At 40.5% G+C, this 23,537-nt stretch overlaps 1 protein-coding gene and 1 long non-coding RNA gene across 6 annotated transcripts; one reads left to right on the forward strand and one right to left on the reverse strand.

Annotated features, from left to right (window-relative positions):
• Positions 1 to 1,333: 1,333 nt before the first annotated feature.
• Positions 1,334 to 21,048, forward strand: LOC131129160 (uncharacterized). Of its 2 annotated transcripts, none has more exons than XR_009129783.1 (8): positions 1,334 to 1,461; positions 6,420 to 6,542; positions 11,355 to 11,495; positions 15,047 to 15,154; positions 15,271 to 15,353; positions 15,639 to 15,722; positions 17,261 to 18,051; positions 20,765 to 21,048. It is a non-coding gene; the product is annotated as an uncharacterized LOC131129160 (long non-coding RNA). The 2 variants fall into 2 exon arrangements; XR_009129782.1 differs by lacking the exon at positions 1,334 to 1,461 and adding an exon at positions 1,591 to 1,723.
• Positions 10,634 to 22,962, reverse strand: ushbp1 (Usher syndrome 1C binding protein 1). 4 transcript variants are annotated; one of them, XM_058072340.1, is made up of 14 exons: positions 22,864 to 22,962; positions 21,202 to 21,349; positions 21,000 to 21,133; positions 20,757 to 20,920; positions 19,125 to 19,289; positions 18,824 to 19,038; positions 17,902 to 18,042; positions 17,726 to 17,814; positions 17,504 to 17,636; positions 17,205 to 17,433; positions 15,252 to 15,410; positions 13,840 to 13,937; positions 13,556 to 13,678; positions 10,634 to 11,514 (listed from the first exon to the last, which is right to left on the reverse strand). In XM_058072340.1, exons 2-14 carry the CDS (start codon positions 21,324 to 21,326, stop codon positions 11,349 to 11,351), a joined length of 1,941 nt encoding a protein of 646 aa, XP_057928323.1. In that variant the 5' UTR covers positions 21,327 to 21,349; positions 22,864 to 22,962; the 3' UTR covers positions 10,634 to 11,348. The 4 variants fall into 4 exon arrangements, with proteins under 4 accessions (XP_057928323.1, XP_057928322.1, XP_057928320.1 ...); XM_058072339.1 differs by having other exon boundaries at positions 15,252 to 15,407; positions 21,202 to 21,386; XM_058072337.1 differs by having other exon boundaries at positions 10,635 to 11,514; positions 21,202 to 21,386.
• Between the last annotated feature and the right edge of the window lie 575 nt (positions 22,963 to 23,537).

The raw sequence follows: 23,537 nt of genomic DNA on the forward strand, positions 1-23,537 counted from the left end.
GTGAGACCTGGCAAAACAGCAACAGCAACAGAGTCAACTATAATGGGTAATATGAATGGAAAGATGACTGTAGGGGTGTTATTTCATGTCTAGAGGGCTCTATAAATATTCATTCATTTTCTACCGCTTATCCTCACGAGAGTCGCGGGGGGTGCTGGAGCCTATCCCAGCTGTCTTCGGCCGAGAGGCGGGGTACACCCTGGACTGGTGGCCAGCCAATCACAGGGCACATATAGACAAACAACCATTCACACTCACATTCATACCTATGGACAATTTGGAGTCGGCAATTAATTAACCTAGCATGTTTTTGGAATGTGGGAGGAAACCGGAATACCCGGAGAAAACCCACGCATGCACGGGGAGAACATGCACACTCCACACAGAGATGGCCGAGGGTGGAATTGAACTTGGGTCTTCTAACTGTGAGACCTGCGCGCTAACCACTTGAGCACTGTGCAGCCTAATGGGACTTTTTTTCAATTACATTTTTGTCTCTTCAGACCACAAGAGTTTTCTTCTTGGGGATCATAAAGATGTTTTTTGTCAAAATGTAGACAAGCCTTTATCCACATTAACAACTGGTGAAAACATGGAAGAGTGGTGAACATTCCCAGGAATGGCCGGCCAACCAAAAGTACCCCAACAGTGCAGCGACAACTCATCCAAGAGGTCACAAAAGACCCCACAACTAATATTTACATTTCTTTTATGATCTGAAACATGTAAGTGTGGGCGGCACGGTGGTCTAGGGGTTAGCGCACAGACCTCACAGCTAGGAGACCAGGGTTCAATCCCACCCTCTCTGTGTGGAGTTTCCATGTTCTCCCCGTGCATGCGTGGGTTTTCTCCGGGTACTCCGGTTTCCTCCCACATTCCAAAAACATGCTAGGTTAATAATTAGCAACTCCAAATTGTCCATAGGTATGAATGTGAGTGTGAATGGTTGTTTGTCTATATGTGCCCTGTGATTGGCTGGCGACCAGTCTAGGGTGTACCCCGCCTTACGCCCGAAGACAGCTGGGATAGGCTCCAGCACCCCCCGCGACCCTCATGAGGAAAAGCGGTAGAAAATTAATGAATGAATGAATGAATGAACATGTAAGTGTGACAAAAAAAATCAGGAAATCAGAAAGGAGACAAAAAAGTGAATATCAGCTTTTCTTGTTGTGTGTTTTCTTAAAAGAACTGATAAGTAGAATCTGGGATTATACATTAATTTTGTCGTTTTTTTTTGTTTTTTTTTTTACGTAATCGAGCATATGCACATGTGCCTTCCTTGCTCGCCCCCCATGCCCTTTGGCCCAAATAGCAACCTCCCATTGCTCTCGCTCCCCTCTCTATTTCCCATCATGCTCTCACTCAACGCTCTCCATCCGCAGGCCTTTGACCTCAAACGAATGACGGCGCAATTTAGAATAAACAGAGCGAAGGAACCTGCAAAGAAAAACATCTGCTGGGGTGAGTGCAGAGAAAAACACACACGGCGTCCAATCAATAGTGAGCATTCTCCACGCCCAGGACCTGCTGGAGATGGTGGGAAAGTTCCCATTTGGTGGGTGTCCTTGTCATTCAAATCAGCTGTGTTGAGGCGGCTGTGAACAAGGCGTCGAGTCATTGTCAGTGACCTCGTCAATAGACTTATTTGCCGAATTGGTGGCCTATTTTTTATCTCTGCTTTTGCATAACATGGACTTCTGATATTAAAGGGTAGTGGAAATAGGTAAGGACTTTTGGACTTGACAACTTTAACATCAATGACCCGAGACTTGACTGGGACTTAAGTGTGATGACTTGAAAGTGTTTGCGATTTTCATGGAATGTGTCCCCATTCAAAGTATTCAACTAATGTCATCGTTATGATGGGATTTCCGGCAAGACGACATATTTTCTCACACAATCTGCCCCATTGAATGCCTCTCTATTAACATCAAGTCAGATTTTTAGAACAAACACCAAGGGTGTGGATTACATTTCTGTGCACTGACTAAATCCTCAATGCTATGTCAGCGATCCTTTTTCTGTGACTAAGTCACCGTTTTTTTTATATTATTTTAAAATAAAACTATAAAAAAATGCAGGAGACCAGGGTTCAATTCCACCCTCGGCCATCTCTGTGTGAAGTTTGCATTCATAGGTTTTCTCCGGTGTAGAAATCCTCCCCCTGAGGACTCTAAGTGGGTTTCGAATAGAGGATAAGGTCATCTTAAAGAACCAAATCATAGAATGAGAACCAGATTGTTTATTCCTGACAACAATACCTAATACAGATGTCCGGGCTTATCTGCAGTCCCTGTATGCCTACAAGTAAGCGGGTCTTATTACAGCTGTAGAAATCCTCCCCCTGAGGACTCTAAGTGGGTTTCAAATAGAGGATAAGGGAGTCTTAAAGAACCAAATCATAGAATGAGAACCAGATTGTTTATTCCTGACAACAATACCTAATACAGACGTCCGGGCTTATCTGCAGTCCCTGTATGCCTACAAGTAAGCGGGTCTTATTATAGCTGTAGAAATCCTCCCCCTGAGGACTCTAAGTGGGTTTCGAATAGAGGATAAGGTAATCTTAAAGAACCAAATCATAGAATGAGAACCAGATTGTTTATTCCTGACAACAATACCTAATACAGATGTCCGGGCTTATCTGCAGTCCCTGTATGCCTACAAGTAAGCGGGTCTTATTACAGCTGTAGAAATCCTCCCCCTGAGAACTCTAAGTGGGTTTCAAATAGAGGATAAGGTAATCTTAAAGAACCAAATCATAGAATGAGAACCAGATTGTTTATTCCTGACAACAATACCTAATACAGACGTACGGGCTTATCTGCAGTCCCTGTATGCCTACAAGTAAGCGGGTCTTATTACAGCTGTAGAAATCCTCCCCCTGAGGACTCTAAGTGGGTTTTGAATAGAGGATAAGGGAATCTTAAAGAACCAAATCATAGAATGAGAACCAGATTGTTTATTCCTGACAACAATAACTAATACAGACGTCCGGGCTTATCTGCAGTCCCTGTATGCCTACAAGTAAGCGGGTCTTATTACAGCGCAGTTGCAAAAAAGGTTTTCTCCAGGTACTCCCGTTTCCTCCCACATTGGTGGTGAAGTGGTTAGCGCGCAGGACCCGGGTTTGATTCCACCCTCTGAGTGGCGTTTGTGGCATTCATTCATTCATTCATTTTCTACCGCTTTTTCCTCACGAGGGTCGCGGGGGGTGCTGGAGCCTATCCCAGCTGTCTTCGGGCGAGAGGCGGGGTACACCCTGGACTGGTCGCCAGCCAATCACAGGGCACATATAGACAAACAACCATTCACACATTCATACCTATGGACAATTTGGAGTCGCCAATTAACCTAGCATGTTTTTGGAATGTGGGAGGAAACCGGAGTACCCGGAGAAAACCCACACATGCACGGGGAGAACATGCAAACCCCACACAGAGATGGCTGGAATCGAACCCTGGTCCTCCTAGCTGTGAATTCTGCACGCTAACCACTCGACCGCCGTGCCGCCCCGCTAGAAAAGTTTGTTCTTTTTATTCCGGTCACATCAACATCATCTGGACCAGTATAGAATGCTACATATCATGATGAATGTAGTCATTTTCATAATTAAAAATGCTCAGTTTGGGTTAAAAATATGTCAAATTTGCTTGACGACTAATTGGCTGTGAAGCCGTGAAATATAATGTACTATTTTTACTCATTGATAACCCGCAAGGTATGCTTGGAAGCCCACATGCACACCAGCAATAGTCGCCATAACTATTTTCCTATGCTAATAGAGCTTCCAAAGAATGAACTTAAAATGCAATTTAAGTGTAAAATAAAAAACCGGGATTGGCTGGCTGTCAATATGTTGTCAGTGTATAATCCATTTGAAAGAGCGTCACCACGTATGGATTTTTCAGACAGGGGCATTAAGTTAACACTCGGTGCAGCCACAACATTATTATACATCAATCTCCCGTTGCTGAACGTAGTAGGTCAAATAAAGGGTGCTTAGGGTGCCGGCCATGGAACCTAATCAGCTCACTTGAAGATGGCTCAAATGCTCTAACGGGATTAGAAGCAAGCCCCGCCCCTTGCCATCTTTCTTCTGTAAACACCTTAGTGCGCTAATCTAGCGGCCGCAAGCTGCCAAGTAACCTCGTTAGCTATTAGCTCAGTGATATTATGTTTGCTTTTCAAGCACAGTAAATATTAGCTTCATGTTGGTCTGGTAATAGATTTGCCATGTCAGCACGTTATTTTATTTATTTATTCATTCATCTCCCTGAAGACAAAACTGTCTCCGTGGGTGGGGTGGGAGTGGGGGTGGGGGTGGGGGTGGTTGTTATCTGTAAATTAATGAGAGAACAAAAGGTGTAACTTATTTGGCCTGAACCTTTGTGAAATATTACACCTTTTTTTGTACAGCAACAAGCTGTACACTGACTACTCTAAGGCAGCTGTTCTCAATAGAGTACATAGAGTACATTATATATACATATACATATACATATACATATACATATACATATACATATACATATACATATACATATACATATACATATACATATACATATACATATACATATACATATACATATACATGAGAGCTATTAATAGTTTTTACCTTAGTTTAGTTATTTTCCACCATTTAATTTATCTTGCCTGTGATTGGCTGGCGACCAGCCCAGGGTGTACCCCGCCTCACGCCCGAAGACAGGTGGGATAGGCTCCAGCATATCTGTGACCCTAGTTAGCATAAGCGGTATAAAAAATGGATGGATGGATGGCGACCAGTCCAGGGTGTACCCTGCCTCTCCCCCGAAGACAGCTGGGATAGGCTCCAGCATACCCACGACCCTAGTTGGGATAAGCGGTATAAAAATGGATGGATGGATGGCGACCAGTCCAGGGTGTACCCCGCCTCTCCCCCGAAGACAGCTGGGATAGGCTCCAGCATACCCACGACCCTAGTTGGGATAAGCGGTATAAAAAATGGATGGATGGATGGCGACCAGTCCAGGGTGTACCCCGCCTCCCACCCAAAGACAGCTGGGATAGGCTCCAGCATACCCGCGACCCTAGTTGGGATAAGCGGTATAGAAAATAGCTGGATGGATGGCGACCAGTCCAGGGTGTACCCCGCCTCTCGCCCGAAGACAGCTGGGATAGGCTCCAGCATACCCATGACCCTCGTTGGCATAAGCAGTGGAGAAAATGGATGGATGGTGACCAGTCCAGGGTGTACCTGCCTCTCGCCCAAAGACAGCTGGGATAGGCTCCAGCATACCCATGACCCTTGTTGGCATAAGCAGTGGAAAAATGGATGGATGGATGGCGACCAGTCCAGGGTGTACCCCGCCTCTTGCCCAAAGACAGCTGGGATAGGCTCCAGTATACCCGTGACCCTAGTTGGGATAAGTGGTAGAGACAATTGATGGATGGCTGGAAACCAGTCCAGGGTGTACCCCGCCTCTCGCCCAAAGACAGCTGGGATAGGCTCCAGCATACCCATAACCCTTGTTGGGATAAGCGGTAAAGAAAATTGATGGATGGCTGGAAACCAGTGCAGGGTGTACCCCCCCTCTTGCCCAAAGACAGCTGGGATAGGCTCCAGCATACCCATAACCCTTGTTGGCATAAGCAGTATAGAAAATAGATGGATGGATGGATGGCAACCAGTCCAAGGTGTACCTGCCTCTTGCCCAAAGACAGCTGGGATAGGCTCCAGCATACCCATGAACCTAGTTGGCATAAGCGGTATAGAAAATAGATGGATGGATGGCGACCAGTCCAGGGTGTACCCCGCCTCCCACTAAAAGACACCTGGGATAGGCTCCAGCATACCCAAGGCCCCTTGTTGGCATAAGCAGTGGAGAAAATGGATGGATGACTGGCGACCAGTCCAGGGTGTACCCGCCTCTTGCCCAAAGAAAGCTGGGATAGGCTCCAGCATACCCGTGACCCTAGTTGGGATAAGCGGCATAGAAAATAGATAGATGGATGGATGGATGGACTTAATTTTGCTATATCCCATACAATTGTATGTGATATATGATATATTTATATGAATATTTTATAAATATTTTATAAATATAAAAATATTTTTGTTAGCCTAAAATATTAGTCCTGTGTTTAATCATGATGAACAAATTAAAGGCAAAAATCTCAAAATGATTTAATGTCCTTGAAAAATGTCTAAATGAAACGTATCTGCGTCTGTATCAGTGAGACTAGGATCAATACCAACATTTGTAGTCTCAGCCAAAAGTCAACAAGGATCAAATAGTTTTGATATGAAATTCCAAACATTGCATCGGGAATTAGAGCTTTGGTGTCGCTGACGGAGAGGTGGCCTGTTGGTTGGGACCCCATGATGAAGGACATTTAAAGGACATTTGATTGAGTTGAAATCTCTTCCACAGCCCTCCATCATCTCCCTGACCTCTCCATGGGTTCCACTGATGTCAGAAAGCTGTGGAGCCAAGTGTCAGCTCGATGGAGAACACAGCGATGATGATGATGATGAGGAGGAGGAGCTGTGACAGGTGAGCTAATGGCTTTAGGGGAGAAAGGGATGAAGGCACCGGCTGTGATCTCTTTACACAGATTACAACTTATTAAAATGAGGAACGGATGCAGAGTAAATGAATTGACCTAAAACCCCCGAGTCACTGACCCCTCCTGTGTGTGTGCGTGTGTGTGTGTGTGTGTGTGTGTGAGAGAGAGAGACTGCATCCACTCCCATGCTGACTGATGGCCTCACTGCTTGTCTAATAATGGTTGGAGGCACTGAAAACACCCGCAGGCTCAGAAGCTGCCAAAAAATGTGACTAGCAAAAAAAAAAAATTCTCTTATAATCGTATGTTTTTTTTAAACACTAATTAATTCTAATAAAATATATAAACTAAGGGTGGCCGATATTGGCTTTTTTTTTTTTTCAAGTATATGTTGCATGTTGACTCTTATAAAGGGCTTCATTATAAGGGAAAAAATTGTATTCAATATTACAACATTGTGCCAATATTGGCCGATATTATTGGACATCCCTAATAAAATAATAACGGTGCACAGAGTTTGATTCCACCCTCGGCCATCAATGTGTAAAGTTTACATGTTCTCCCCGTGCATGTGTGGGTTTTCTCCGGGTACTCTGGTTTCCTCCCACATTCCAAAAACATGCTAGGTTAATTGGCGACTCCAAATTGTCCATAGGTATGAATGTGAGTGTGAATGGTTGTTTGTCTATATGTAATGGTACTGGTAATGGTTTTATTTCATTTGAACATGCATCAGATTACAATTGAATGCATCACATAATCAGTTCACAGTTCCACATGTCCAAAAGGAGTAGGAAGAAGCAAAGCTTATTAAAGTAACTGTTACATTTGTTCACTTCCTGCTTTCCTAATTTATTTTTATTTTTATTTTTATTTTTATTTTTATTTTTATTTTTATTTTTATTTTTATTTTTATTTTTATTTTTATTTTTATTTTTATTTTTATTTTTATTTTTATTTTTATTTTTATTTTTATTTTTATTTTTATTTTTATTTTTATTTTTTATTATTCACAGCATGCTAACCAAGACATTGTATGTAAACCAAAACCGACGTACCACTGTATTAGAACACCGCCCAATTTCAGATAGCTGTAAAGTTCACCTCTGATCCCCACCCCGCCTCCGCCCCCCTCTCGCCGACCTTGTGACCTGCCCCCCCCCCCCCCCCCCCCAAAATAGGTCAGCCGCAGCTGTGAGCGGCAGTGCGGAGGTTAAGGCAAAGGTTGAGTGTCACACCCACAGGGTCACAGTCGATGCCTGGCTGTTGTGTTGTGCTATGAATGGAGGTTTTCACAGCGGCAGACGAGGTGGCGAATCCCTGGCGCCCTGACTCTTCGCCGGGGCTGCCGTTTCCCGAGCAAAGGTCAGCGTCCCCCCCCTTCCCCCACCCGTACCCCCAGGTCAACATCGCTATTGTTGTGATAGCTGCCATTAGAGCAGATGATACAATTCTCATTCTTCTTTGTGTGCACGCTTTTGAAGAGATATGTCCGACGTTTTGAGCTCATCAAAGGTTTTTCTGGATTACACTGTGGTCGTAACCTCTGTTGGACTCTTCTTCTATCAAGGAGGCAGCATCGTGTGGAACGTCTTGCATCTCAATCAATTGGAATATCGTTTCATAGTTCTTTGTTTTCAGGACTTTAAAATTAAAATTAAAATTAAAATTAAAATTAAAATTAAAATTAAAATTAAAATTAAAATTAAAATTAAAATTAAAATTAAAATTAAAATTAAAATTAAAATTAAAATTAAAATTAAAATTAAAATTAAAATTAATTAGGAAAGCAGGAAGTGAACAAATGTAACAGTTACTTTAATAAGCTTTGCTTCTTCCTACTCCTTTTGGACATGTGGAACTGTGAACTGATTATGTGATGCATTCAATTGTCATCTGATGCATGATGCGTGGTCATAACCTCTGCTTGACTCTTCTTCTATCAAGGAGGCAGCATCGTGTGGAACATCTTGCATCTCAATCAATTGGAATATCGTTTCATTGTTCATAGATTTCAGGACTTAAAAATTAAAATTAAAATTAAAATTAAAATTAAAATTAAAATTAAAATTAAAATTAAAATTAAAATTAAAATTAAAATTAAAATTAAAATTAAAATTAAAATTAAAATTAAAATTAAAATTAATTAGGAAAGCAGGAAGTGAACAAATGTAACAGTTACTTTAATAAGCTTTGCTTCTTCCTACTCCTTTTGGACATGTGGAACTGTGAACTGATTATGTGATGCATTCAATTGTCATCTGATGCATGATGCGTGGTCATAACCTCTGCTTGACTCTTCTTCTATCAAGGAGGCAGCATCGTGTGGAACATCTTGCATCTCAATCAATTGGAATATCGTTTCATTGTTCATAGATTTCAGGACTTAAAAATTAAAATTAAAATTAAAATTAAAATTAAAATTAAAATTAAAATTAAAATTAAAATTAAAATTAAAATAAAAATAAAAATAAAAATAAAAATAAAAATAAAAATAAAAATAAAAATAAAAATAAAAATAAAAATAAAAATAAAAATAAAAATAAAAATAAAAATAAAAATAAAAATAAAAATAAATTAGGAAAGCAGGAAGTGAACAAATGTAACAGTTACTTTAATAAGCTTTGCTTCTTCCTACTCCTTTTGGACATGTGGAACTGTGAACTGATTATATGATGCATTCAATTGTAATCTGACGCATGATGCGTGGTCGTAACCTCTGCTTGACTCTTCTTCTATCAAATGTTGTATATGTTGACGTTAAGTAGATTTTAAAGGTATTTTTGATGCACTATGTTGTATGATTGCTGCTCAAGCTGCCTTCACATGCACCAGTATCAGGTCACAGTGACTTTTGATGACAACTTTATCTCCACTCTGTGGTGTAAGGATGTGTCACCACTCCAACGCCACCGTGTTGTACATGGCTACATTTCCTGTCAGCAGATGAGGGAACGCCGTGTCGCATGTGAGACACACTTGTGGTCTCGTACATTTTATGTGGTTGCAGTGATGATGAATGATGAAAATAGTACCTTTACTTGTGTTATTCTGCTTTACGGCGGCACGGCGGGTGAGTTATGGACAATTTGGAGTCGCCAATTAACCTAGTAGGAGACCAGGGTTCAATTCCACCCTCGGCCATCTCTGTGTGGAGTTTGCATGTTTTTGCATGCATGGGTTTTTTCCGGGTACTCCGGTTTCCTCCCACATTCCAAAAACATGCTAGGTTAATTGGCAATTCCAAATTGTCCATAGGTATGAATGTGAGTGTGAATGGTTGTTTGTCTATATGTGCCCTGTGATTGGCTGGCCGCCAGTCCAGGGTGTACCCCGCCTCTCGCCTGAAGACAGCTGGGATACGCTCCAGCATCCCCCGCAACCTTTGTGAGGATAAGCGTTAGAAAATTAATGAATGAATGAATTTTCCTTGAATTATGGTAATGGTAATGGTAATGGTAATGGTAATGGTAATGGTAATGGTAATGGGTTTATTTCATTTGAACATGCATCAGATTACAATTGAATGCATCACATAATCAGTTCACAGTTCCACATGTCCAAAAGGAGTAGGAAGAAGCAAAGCTCATTAAATCTGGTACTTTTACAATGAGTAACTGTTACATTTGTTCACTTCCTGCTTTCCTAATTTTTAAATAAAATAAAATAAAATAAAATAAAATAAAATAAAATAAAATAAAATAAAATAAAATAAAATAAAATAAAATAAAATAAAATAAAATAAAATAAAATAAAATAAAATAAAATTAAATAAAATAAAATTAAATAAAATAAAATTAAATAAAATTAAATAAAATTAAATAAAATTAAATAAAATTAAATTAAATTAAATTAAATTAAATTAAATTAAATTAAATTAAATTAAATTAAATTAAATTAAATTAAATTAAATTAAATTAAATTAAATTAAATTAAATTAAATTAAATTAAATTAAATTAAATTAAATTAAAAAGTCATGTTGCCAGATTGTATGTTAAAATACTTAGAAAGCAACTTGCGGGCCGAATACAAATGCTAAGTGGGCCGCATTTGGCCACCGGGCCGTAGTTTGCCCACACCTTGGTGTATGCCATATTGTGTAAAAGCACTGAACTGAAGGTTCAATGTTGCCATGAAAATGAAGAAACAAAGCCAATGTTTTTGTACCACATTAATACAGTATATTGTTGAAATACAATAATGTAGTACATCATCAATAACACTATTGCAGTAGTGTTATTGGTTTATACATAATGGCTACTACCAACACATTTATACGCTGCATGGGAGGGAAAAATTGATTGATCTGAGCTAACAACTAGCATTTTGTCAGGTGACTATATATTTTGTGCATAATGTACAGTATATCTGACATTTTATGGTACTTTGTCAAACAACTAAATAGAGTTGTACTGTAGTAGTACTTGTGTGCGTGCTTTGGAATTCTGCTCAGTTTATTGGCAAGGTTTTACTGTCTAGTATACAATGTCATTGAAAGTGGCCTTGGAGATAATACAGTCGAGTATTCCCTAATAAGGACATTGGCTGTGTCACAAATACTTCCATTAGTACACTTATATATGTATACTGTGTGCACTGCGTACTTAGTTTGTTTGAATTGTGACTTTCGAAGTATGAATTGTCCCATTCCTTCCGCTACGTAGCCAAGATGGGGACCATGCAAGTTGAGAACAGAATACACATTTGAATACTTCAGTGATGTAAAATGATGAGTACATTTTGCCGTACTTCTCAGTACTCACTCAAAGTTTTTTTTTTTTTTTTTTTTACATCACAGCACGGTCTCTTCCCTCCTCCATTCTGAATCCTCCCCAGTTGTCTTTGACGTTCCACTCTGGACGTGCTGACTGTCCATCATGGTCGCCAGTTTCTGCTCCAGCTTCCACATTTGCTCCCGGTACTTCCTGCGAATGTGTCGGTAAGAACTCAAGGCCTTACTGAAATGGAGAACATTCAAGAAGATTCCGCTTAACACATCACTTAATGGAACAAATGAACATTATTTGTGCTTCTTTCATATCATGAGTGGCCGACAACATGTGTGATGAAGGAATAATGTCACGTTTTAATCCCATGAGCTCTTGTGACACCCCTAACAATAAATCATGTAGCATGAGAGGCTCACTCCTTTGGTCCACATTTGGGAGAATAGGGGCTCTGATAGTCACTTTTGAAGGTCCGGGTTTTTATGGCATCATGAAGGAAAAAAAAACTCCTTCCTTGTGGACACGATACTGACCTTAGAGTGACTTCAGACGACCTACACCTCGGATGCTACACTATCACCAATGGGTTGCGATAGTTTGATAGGGTTAATTTGACTCAAGGCGAAAAAAAAACAGAGTGGCCGACAACATGTGTGATGAAGGAATAATGTCACATTTTAATCTCATGAGCTCTTGTGTCACCCCTAACAATAAATCATGTAGCATGAGAGGCGTGTCCATCATGAAGGAAAAAAAATCCTTCCTTGTGGACATGATACTGATCTTAGAACAGGGGTCTCAAACTCGCGGCCCGTGGGCCAAATGCAGCCCGCAAGACGCTATTTTGAGGCCCCCACCTTGATACCAAAAGTTTAATGTTGAAATGACAGCTTAAAGCTGTGTGCACACCGGACACAATTTTCCAGTTTTTAATAAATGCGTTTTGGGTTTTTTTTTTTAAAACCTGATGCGGCCCGGCTTCACCCAGAACCTAGCTCCGGTGGCCCCCAGGTAAATTGAGTTTTGAGACCCCTGCCTTAGAGTGACTTTTAGAGACCTATAACTTGGATGCTACACTATCACCAATGGGTTGCGATAAGTTGATTGGGTTAATTTGACTCAAGGCAGAAAAAAAGGCAGAGTGGCCGACAACATGTGTAATGAAGGAATTATGTCACATTTTAATCTCATGAGCTCTTGTGCCACTCCTAACAATAAATCATGTAGCATGAGAGGCGGGCTGACTGTCCATCATGGTTGCCAGTTTCTGCTCCAGCTTCCACATTTGCTCCCGGTGTCGGTAAGAGCTCAAGGCCTTACTGAGAATAGGGGCTCTGATCTGGTCCGGGTTTTTATGGCATCACAAAGGAAAAAAAAACTGACCTTAGAGTGACTTTAGACGACTTACACCTCGGATGCTACATTATCACCAATGGGTTGGAAAAAAGGCAGAGTGGCCGACAACATGTGTGATGAAGGAATCATGTCAAGTGAACTATTGGACTATTGTGGGCCCCCACATTACTGTATATGTAATGAAATAAATAAAATGCACAATAGCGCTTCAAGGTCTAGTGGTTAGCGTGCAGACCTCACAGCTAAGATCCCAGGGTTCAATTCCACCCTCGGCCATCTCTGTGTGGAGTTTGCATGTTCTCCCCGTGCATGCGTGGGTTTTCTCCGGGTACTCCGGTTTCCTCCCACATTCCAAAAACATGCTAGGTTAATTGGCGACTCCAAATTGTCCATAGGTATGAATGTGAGTGTGAATGGTTGTTTGTCTATATGTGCCCTGTGATTGGCTGGCCACCAGTCCAGGGTGTATCCCGCCTCTCACCCGAAGACAGCTGGGATAGGCTCCAGCAGCCCCCGCAACCTTTGTGAGGATAAGCGTTAGAAAATGAATGAATGAATGAATTTTCCTTGAATTATGGTAATGGTAATGGTAATGGTAATGGTTTTATTTCATTTGAACATGCATCAGATTACAATTGAATGCATCCCATAATCAGTTCACAGTTCCACATGTCCAAAAGGAGTAGGAAGAAGCAAAGCTTATTAAATCCTACCCCTCCATCTGGCGGGTAGAAAAGGACCCCCACATTACGGTAGAAAGCGGTAGAAAAATGAATGAATGAATGAATGAATGAATGAATGATTAGCGCTTCTAGGGGCCACACACTGGGCATTTGTTTATCCACAGCTCATTAGCATTAAAGCTGCAGACGTACAACACTTATGAGCTATTTTAATTAGGCTAAACTTGAAATACCTGTGAGCTTGTGTGAGCCTTGCTACGTGATCTTCATTGTCCCTCCTGTTGCCAGCAGTGTCAGCGAGGGTTGGGTTGAATGGGTCATAAACTAAAGCCAGTCTCTTCTTTAGGGCTTGCTCCCTAAAAACAAAAATGGGAACCACAGGAATGTACCATTGTTAACTCTTTCCAAAAAAGTAATATAACAATGGGGATTCTGCAGCGGTTGCACTTGGAAACATAGAGTAGACATGTCTTTTGACTTGTTGACTTGTATGTGTGTGTTTGATGGTCCATCTCACCTCAGGAGGGCAGCTTGCAACTCTTTTAAAATGGGCCTGGTCCTGAGTCCACCCATGTCACCATCGCTGCATACTTTGGCTGCATTCTCACACAGCCTCTAAAACATTTACAGGAAAACCTATTGTTTATATTTCACTATGAATTAGCATTATTCATTCATTCATTTTCTACCGCTTATCCTCATAAGGGTCACGAGAGGTGTCTTCGCGCGAGAGGCGGGGTACACCCTGGACTGGTCGCCAGCCAATCACAGGGCACATATAGACAAACAACCATTCATATATATATATAATAATAATTTATAATTATATAATAGTAATATAATAATATAATAATTATAATAATAATAATATTTATTATATTATATTATATTATATTATATTATATTATATTATATTATATTATATTATATTATATTATATTATATTATATTATATTATATTATATTATATTATATTATATTATATTATATTATATTATATTATATTATATTATTAATTCATTCATTTTCTACCGCTTTTTATTATGTTATGTTATGTTATATTATAATAAAATTATTATTATTATCATTATTATTATTAATATTCTAGTACCGTAAAATGTCAGATATACTGTACAAATAATAATAATAATAATAATAACAATAATAATAATAACAATAATAATAATAATAATAATAATAATTATTATTATTATTATTATTATTATTATTATTATTATTATTATTATTATTATTATTATTATTATTATTATTATTATTATTATTATTATTATTATTATTATTATTATAACATAACATAACATAACATAACATAATATAATATATAATAATATAATATAATATAATAATACAATATAATAAAAAGCGGTAGAAAATGAATGAATAATTATTATTATTAATTGTTATTGTTGTTGTTGTTATTATTATTATTATATATGTAATTTATTTATTTTGAGAAAACCCACACAAGGGGAGAACATGCAAACTCCACACAGAGGTGGCCGAGGGTGGAATTGAACTGGGAGGTCTGCCCCGTGCAGCCCAAGATTATACATATACTACATAAGTATGTCTATCAATGGCGAATACCCTTACTGTGAATGCGTCCAGGGGTCGGCACCGGGTTCATTTTTTCATGAAATATATAAGAAAGCGTTGAAGGGGTGTGTGACATGTAGTACTAATCTGTGCTACGGCCTCCTCAGCCCAACAGAAGATCTTCTTTGACCAAAATATCCCCGTCGGCCTGGAGGGATTCTGCTTTGGTAGATAGATGTATGATTTCCCATGTGGGACGCCCAGATTTGAATCGGGTATGTCACAAAAGACCAACGTCCTGTTCCCTCTTGTACAGTTCACCTTGACTTTGTATCACATGAAAAAAAAAAAAAAAAAGTCAATGTGTGCTACCTGTTGCTCCATCTTACAGTCGGCCAGCTCATCTCGGAGGCTTTCTGGAATACACGCTCCAGATGCTTCTTGGCTCTTTTGGGCCACTAGACTCCATTCCAGGTACCTCAGCTCTTTCTCCTTCAGACGAATGAGGCCACGCAGGTCTGACATCTCCTCCTCGACAACAGCAAAATAGACTTTAGTATAGCTTAGCACATCCCAATGTTGACAAGTTGTCTTACATAACCTGTGTAAACCTCAAGGCTCCAATTACAACATGATTTTAGTTTTACTTAGGTTCAAGGACGATCTATTATTATCACATGATCACATCATTTCTTCTGTGCTTCTTCCAGAACCAAAGGCAAATAATAATAAAACTTTAAGTCTTTCGTAATTTTACAGATGCCATTGATGTATAAGTTGAACAGTTTGGGTTCCAAGATTGACCCCTGGGGGACTCCGCAAGTAATATTTAAGCTTGCAGATGTATGTTCTCCTAGCTTTACGTATTGCTTCCTGTCAGTTAAGTAGCTTTTGACCCAGTTCAGAACTAATCCTCTGATTCCATTCATTCATTTTCTACCGCTTTTTCCTCACGAAAAAGCGGAGTGTGCTGGAGCCTATCCCAGCTGTCTTCGGGCGAGAGGCGGGGTACACCCTGGACTGGTGGCCAGCCAATCACAGGGCACATATAGACAAACAACCATTCACACTCACATTCATACCTATGGACAATTTGGAGTCGCTAATTAACCTAGCATGTTTTTTGGAATGTGGGAGGAAACCGGAATACCCGGAGAAAACCCATACCTTTCTAATTTTTATATTAGATTGTCATTATTGATTATATCAAAGGCTTTTGAAAGATCCACTTCCTATGATCAAAAGCAGTTGCGATTTCCTCTGTAATCTCAAATCAGTGGCATGGAGGTTGAAATGTTAGCTCTCTATCCGTATTGACTTTCGGCTAATGAATCATTCCTATTCATAAATGTGTCTAGCTAGCTTGAATAGCTTACGTATTTACGTCAATATGGTACATTCCAAAAACATGCTAGGTTAATTGGCGACTCCAAATTGTCCATAGGTATGAATGTGAGTGTGAATGGTTGTTTGTCTATATGTGCCCTGTGATTGGCTGGCGACCAGTCCAGGGTGTAGACAGCTGGGATAGGCTCCAGCACCACCTCCGACCCTCATTTCAGAAAAAAATACATAGAACAGTAAAATATGGTGGTGGTAGTGTGATGGTCTGGGGCTGTTTTGCTGCTTTGGGACCTGGAAGACTGTAATAAATGGGAACATGAATTCTGAGGGAGAATATGCAGCCATGTGATTGGCTGGCAACCAATCCAGGGTGTACCCCGCCTCTTGCTTGAAGACAGCTGGGATAGGCTCCAGCACCAACTCCGACCCTCATTTCAGAAAAAAATACATACAACATAGAACAGTAAAATATGGTGGTGGTAGTGTGATGGTCTGGGGCTGTTTTGCTGCTTCGGGACCTGGAAGACTGTAATAACCTCTTCCCTGAAGACACCTGGAATGTTTGTTGACTAGGCTGCACGGTGGAAAAAGTGATTAGCGCACAGGCCTCACAGCTAGGAGACCCGTGTTCAATCCCACCCTCGGCCATCTCTGTGTGGAGTTTGCATGTTCTCCCCGTACATGCGTGGGTTTTCTCCGGGTACTCCGGTTTCCTCCCACATTCCAAAAACATGCTAGGTTAATTGGCAAATCCAAATTGTCCATAGGTATGAATGTGAGTGTGAATGGTTGTTTGTCTATATGTGCAGTGTGATTGGCTGGCCACCAGTCCAGGGTGTACCCCGCCTCACGCTTAAAGACAGCTGGGATAGGCTCCAGCACCACCTCTGACCCTCATTTCAGAAAAAAATACATACAACATAGAACAGTAAAATATGGTGGTGGTAGTGTGATGGTCTGGGGCTGTTTTGCAAGTCTTACTCTGGCTGTGATGAGTTCATGAAACGGAGACGTCTTATCTCTATGTCTTTCTGCAGGCTTGATGTTATCTTTACTCGAGTGTCCACTTCGCAGCCCAGCAGGGGAACCAACATCTGGGTTCACTTCCACTCCTGCATGGAGCTTTGGGAGGAAAATGGCCGCCCTGTTCCTTTTCAGGCGCTCAATTATGTCATGGAGCTCAAGCTCTCGTTCACTGAAGTCAGGAGTCCTGGGGGTTAGAAATAACGGGATGAAAAATAATGATCTTCTATGTTCCTGTGTGTCCTTCAAAACATCACCTCTGTGCCGTGTGTGTTTCCATCTCCTTGGTGACCTCTGTTGTTGTGAAGGAGGTCGACAATTCCTCACTTGCCAGTTTCCTGTGCTGAACTGACGCACCGCCAGGTTCCTCCTGCGTGTCATCAATTTCCTCTGAGGTCAAGAAAAAAACAACAGTTGGAGCTGGTGAAACGACAAGCACTCGCACCATGCGTACGCACTAAAAGGTGGTATTCAAACACCTGCTGCGTTGGTCTGTGGAGGAATGCTTTGTTGCCTCTGAGCCTCGTAAAGCGACAGGAGCTCACCGTACGCGTCTTCGCACTCCTCACTGGGAGTCCATGAACACAGCGCAATGTCGTACGGTTCAAGTATGCTGATAACCGACTTTTAACAAGCCTGTTTTGTGTTGGCCTACCAGTATCTGAGAGCCAAGTGCATGGTAGAGCAGTCGGACTCCAACCTCTTCAGTGTAACGCTGATGTGCTCCAACTCTGCCCTCTTTCGCTCCAAAGCGGCAGTGAGACGTTCATTCCTGGCCTTCAGCTTTTCAATGTACCTGGGAAAGGTAAATGAGCATATTTATTCATTCATTCATAATTTAATTTAATTTAATTTAATTTAATTTAATTTAATTTAATTTAATTTAATTTAATTTAATTTAATTTAATTTAATTTTTATTTTATTTTATTTTATTTTATTTTATTTTATTTTATTTTATTTTATTTTATTTTATTTTATTTTATTTTTGCGCGCTAACCACTCGACCGCCGTGCAGCCGAGCATATTCATTCATTCAGTCATTCATTTTCTACCGCTTTTTTCTCACGAGGGTCGCCAGGGGTGCTGGAGCCTATGCAAACTCCACACCGAGATGGCCGAGGGTGGGGAAAGACAAAATAAGAAGTCAAAAAGTTACCACTTCCACACAAAATAGGAGGAGAACTCATTCATTCATCCATTTTCTCCCGCTTATCCTCATGAGGGTCACGGGGGATGCTGGAACCTATCCCAGCTGTCTTCGGGCGAGAGGCGGGGTACACCCTGGACTGGTGGCCAGCCAATCACAGGGCACATATAGACAAACAACCATTCACACTCACATTCATACCTATAGACAATTTGGAGTCGCTAATTAACCTAGCATGTTTTTGGAATGTGGGAGGAAACCGGAATACCTGGAGAAAACCCACGTATGCATGGGAAGAACATGCAAACTCCACACAGAGATGGCCGAGGGTGAGATTGAACATGGATTTCCTAGCTGTGAGGCCTGTGCGCTAACCACTCGACCACCGTGCAACCGAGCATATCCATGTTGTTAGTTGTTACGCCATACCTATTCAGTCGCTCCATCTCAGTCTCCAGGCCAATGGGGTTTGGACAAGAACTGCCTGAGTTAACTAAACTAAGTGAGCTGTCGGTTCCCGCTCTGTCTGCTCTTCTGAGGAGCAAAGGAGAACATGGAAAGGAAGAAGAGGCCCCGGGAGGACCTGACGATCTGTAAGAAGGAGCGCAAATAGCCGACCTCCAGGCCCTCTGGTGACCAACCTGCTGGATGAGACCAGAAGAACATACAGTAGAAAGAAATACATTGAAAAATGCTTCCCGTCTGGATTAAAAATAATGGCAACATCCACCTTGTTCTTCTCATCTTCTACGTTGCTGATACTGTGTGATCTCTGCAGTTCTCCTTGTAAGGGAGAGGAGTCCGGACCCTGATCGGCAAGTTCCTCCTGGAATGTTTCTTTTGCCACATCTGAAGGACAAGAAATCCCAAATTCCTTTTCCATCTCGTCCAAAATCTGCAATCAAGGGACCAAATGATCCATAATGGCTAACAAAGACAAAGAACTTCTTACATTGAATTATTCAGCTTGTGATACTTTATTTTTTTATTTTATGGTAATGGTTTTATTTCATTTGAACATGCATCAGATTACAATTGAATGCATCACATAATCAGTTCACAGTTCCACATGTCCAAAAGGAGTAGGAAGAAGCAAAGCTTATTAAATCCTACCCCTCCATCTGGTACTTTTACAATCAGTAACTGTTACATTTGTTCACTTCCTGCTTTCCTAATATAGTTTAATTTTTTTTAATTAAAAAATTAAAAAATTAAAAAATTAAAAAATTAAAAAATTAAAAAATTAAAAAATTGTAAATTTTTACATTTTTACATTTTTACATTTTTACATTTTTACATTTTTACATTTTAAAATAAAAAACGTAAACTATTTTTAAAATTTTTAAGTTTTTTAAATTGATTCATTTATTTTTTTTATTTTTGTCACGTACCGAAGTACGAGGTGATATGAGCATCCAATGACATAATGGGTACCATAGTAAGTGTCAATATAGTGATATATATAGCACATCATGACTGGTTCAAGACTCTTCATCCTTGTATTTAGCAAACATCAACTGCTTGTATTGTTTCTTGAATTGGCTCATCGTTGTGCATTGTTTGATTTCCTTACTCAATCCATTCCATAGTTTGATTCCACATACTGAAATGCTATGGCTTTTTAACGTAGTCCTAGCATAGAAGTGTTTCAAATGTACTTCTTCCCTGAGATCATATTTCTCCTCTCTTGTAGAGAAGTATTGGATGACATTTTTAGCTAATTGGTTATTTTTAGCCTTATGCATTATTTTAGCTGTTTGAAGATGAACTATATCAGCAAGTTGAAGTATTTGTGATTTTAGAAATAAGGAGTTAGTATGTTCTCTGTAGGCGTCATTATGAATTATCCTTACTGGCCTTTTTTGCAGTACATTTAGCGAGTGAAGATTGCTTTTATAGTTTTATTTTATTAATATTTATTATTTTTATATATTCATTATTTTTTATATATTTATTAATTTTTTTATATTTATTGTTTTTTATATATTTGTTTAATTTATTAAATTAATGTATTTATTCATTCATTTTCTACCGCTTTTCCTCACGAGGGTCGCGGGGGGTGCTGGAGCCCATCCCAGCTGTCTTCGGACTGGTCGCCAGCCAACCACAGGGCACATATAGACAAACAACCATTCACACTCACATTCATACCTATGGGCAATTTGGAGTCGCCAATTAACCTAGCATGTTTTTGGAATGTGGGAGGAAACCGGAGTAACCGGAGAAAACCCACGCATGCACGGGGAGAACATGCAAACTCCACACAGAGATGGCCGAGGGTGGGAATTGAACCCTGGTCTTAATGTATTTATTAAATTTAATAATTATTAATATTTGTAATATTATTTTTACTTCTGTGTACCTTATCAGCCTTGGCCCAGCTGTCCTGAGCTGCTCTCAGATGCTCTTCTGGTCTGTCCCGGTCAGATGATGTAATGGGGGCTGCCCAGGACCTTCTGCAATTGATGGAGTCCTCCACTGCTGTCAGAACCCCCTTGAGTTCTGTCCAGATGACGCCACTGCCCCCTACAGGAAGATATTTGTAACTGACATTTCTTTTCTGGCCTTTTTTGAAAAAATAAAATAAAAAAATGGTGTCACAAACCTCGACTTGGTAGTGGAGGATTCGATGTGACATAAGAGGAAGTGCTCCTGTCTGGGATGCTTCTAACCAACCTGTGTGAAAGTAGGTCTGGAAACAGAGGACCGGCTGCTGGTGGTTTTACATCACCTGATTGGCTGAAGAGAACCAGTTGGACGTTTAAGCTTTAAAGAGAACATTCATGACATTATCACTTACGCTATACCTTGGTGCCTTCAGGGACCCCATCTTCTTGTTCACTTCAGCGATGATGCTGAGCAGCGTGCCGACTTCAGCTTCACACTGAGCCAGTTCTGCCGGTGTAGGCTCCGTCTCGGGATAAAGACTCATCAGCTCCTTGTCACTTCCAGATCCTGCATCCAGACTATTGCATCTGACCAAGTTGAAATCCTGGAAACCCGTGTAAGTTTTTTCCCGACAGCTGCACTTCCCGTTTATATGAATTAGTTGTGAGTTAGTTGTGAGTTAAAATGCATTTATTACATCAGATATGTTGTACTGATTGGCGTCTATTGTTTGGAGTGGCGGAAAGGGGAGGGGGGGGTTGAAACCAAAACATCCTGAATCCAGCTTCCTGCTTTGCAAATATTTGTGCATCCCAACGACCCCATGTTGTTCATTCATTCATTTTCTACTGCTTTTCTTCACGAGGGTCGCGGGGGTGCTGGAGCCTATCCCAGCTGTCTTCGGGCGAGAGGCGGGGGTACACCCTGGACTGGTGGCCAGCCAATCACAGGGCACATATAGACAAACAACCATTCACACTCACATTCATACCTATGGACAATTTGGAGTCGCTACTTAACCTAGCATGTTTTCGGAATGTTGGGAGGAAACCGGAGTACCCGGAGAAAACCCACGCATGCACGGGAAGAACATGCAAACTCCACACAGATATGGCTGAGGGTGGGATTGAACACAGGTTTCCTAGCTGTGAGGCCTGTGCGCTAACCACTTGACCGCCGTGCAGCCTAGTCAACAAACATTCATTCATTCATTTTCTACCGCTTTTCCTCACGAGGGTCGCGGTGGGTGCTGGAGCCTATCCCAGCTGTCTTCGGGCAAGAGGCGGGGTACACCCTGGACTGGTGGCCAGCCAATCACAGGGCACATATAGACAAACAACCATTCACACTCACATTCATACCTATGGACAATTTGGAGTCGCTAATTAACCTAGCATGTTTTCGGAATGTTGGGAGGAAACCGGAGTACCCGGAGAAAACCCACGCATGCACGGGGAGAACATACAAACTCCACACAGAGATGGCCGAGGGTGGAATTTTAAACCCGGTCTCCTAGCTGTGAGGTCTGTGCGCTAACCACTCGACCACCGTGCAGCCGAGCATATTCATTCATTCATTTTCTACCGCTTTTTCCTCACGAGGGTCGTGGGGGTGCTGGAGCCTATCCCAGCTGAGGCGGCCCCGACCCCATGTTGTCCACAATAAAAATTGGGCAAAAAAAAAAAAGTCAATGCCAGATTGTTCCTATTTGCAGGTCCTCGTCGTGGGATGAATGTATGTCTTTTTGCAGAAGCTTTTGTTGACATATTTCTCATTGCAAATGCACCCAGACTGAAAACAATAGACGCACATTCCTGTTCTGCATGACTATTCCAAGCATCCACTGGAGGAAATTCTAAGGTATGCCATTTTTATCAGCGCAAAAACACTGAGAATCTGAGAAAAGGAATGAAATGAGAAATTTCAAAGCAATGGTCATAGTAGTGTTATTCATCTCTAACACATGCATTCAGCTTATTACCCACTGCACATTTAGTCATGCATCTACATTAGATTCATACAGCATTCATTCAAGATGGCTTTTTTACAAAGATATAGAAAGACATTGAATCATAACTTACCTCCATACTTGACAGAATGAAGATATTGTAGACACTGCACTTATTTTTGGTTAGTTCAATGCTCCGCTGCAGCAACAGGCCACAGTCTGTGTGAGTCTGCCAAACAGTGTTTAGAGTGATGAATGAAGTCAGTGGAAAAGTCATCCCCACCCAATTCCTCGTCACTTTGTGTCCTTTCCTGTTTTGTGCACTTTTTACTTTCCGGCATTCTGACTTAGACTGTAAAATGCTGGATGTGTGAATGTACTGTAAGTATTAGTGCACACTTATTGTAGATAGGAATGATTTATAATATATAATAAAATAAAATAGGGCTGCACGGCAAATGAGTGGTTAGCGAGCAGACCTCACAGCTAGGAGGATTTTGCATGTTCTCCCCGTGCATGCGTGGGTTTTCTCCGGGTACTCCGGTTTCCTCCCACATTCCAAAAACATGCTAGGTTAATTGGCAACTCCAAATTGTCCATAGATATAAAAATAAAATAAAATAAAATAAAATAAAATAAAATAAAATAAAATAAAATAAAATAAAATAAAATGAAATGAAATGAAATGAAATGAAATGAAATGAAATGAAATGAAATGAAATGAAATTAAATTAAATTAAATTAAATTAAATTAAATTAAATTAAATTAAATTAAATTAAATTAACCTCACAGCTAGGAGACCCGAG

The sequence above is a fragment of the Doryrhamphus excisus genome, chromosome 5, assembly GCF_030265055.1.
Source record: "Doryrhamphus excisus isolate RoL2022-K1 chromosome 5, RoL_Dexc_1.0, whole genome shotgun sequence".
Taxonomy (NCBI): Eukaryota; Metazoa; Chordata; class Actinopteri; order Syngnathiformes; family Syngnathidae; genus Doryrhamphus; species Doryrhamphus excisus.

Bases quoted from the DNA above. Each gene is read 5' to 3' on its own strand.
- ushbp1 (XM_058072337.1), bottom strand. The intron at 17,637-17,725 runs GTGTTTGAATAC...TCTTGACCTCAG, and splicing joins TCCACAGACCAACGCAGCAG to AGGAAATTGATGACACGCAG. The intron at 15,411-17,204 runs GTAAGACTTGCA...GCTGTTGTCGAG, and splicing joins ATGAACTCATCACAGCCAGA to GAGGAGATGTCAGACCTGCG.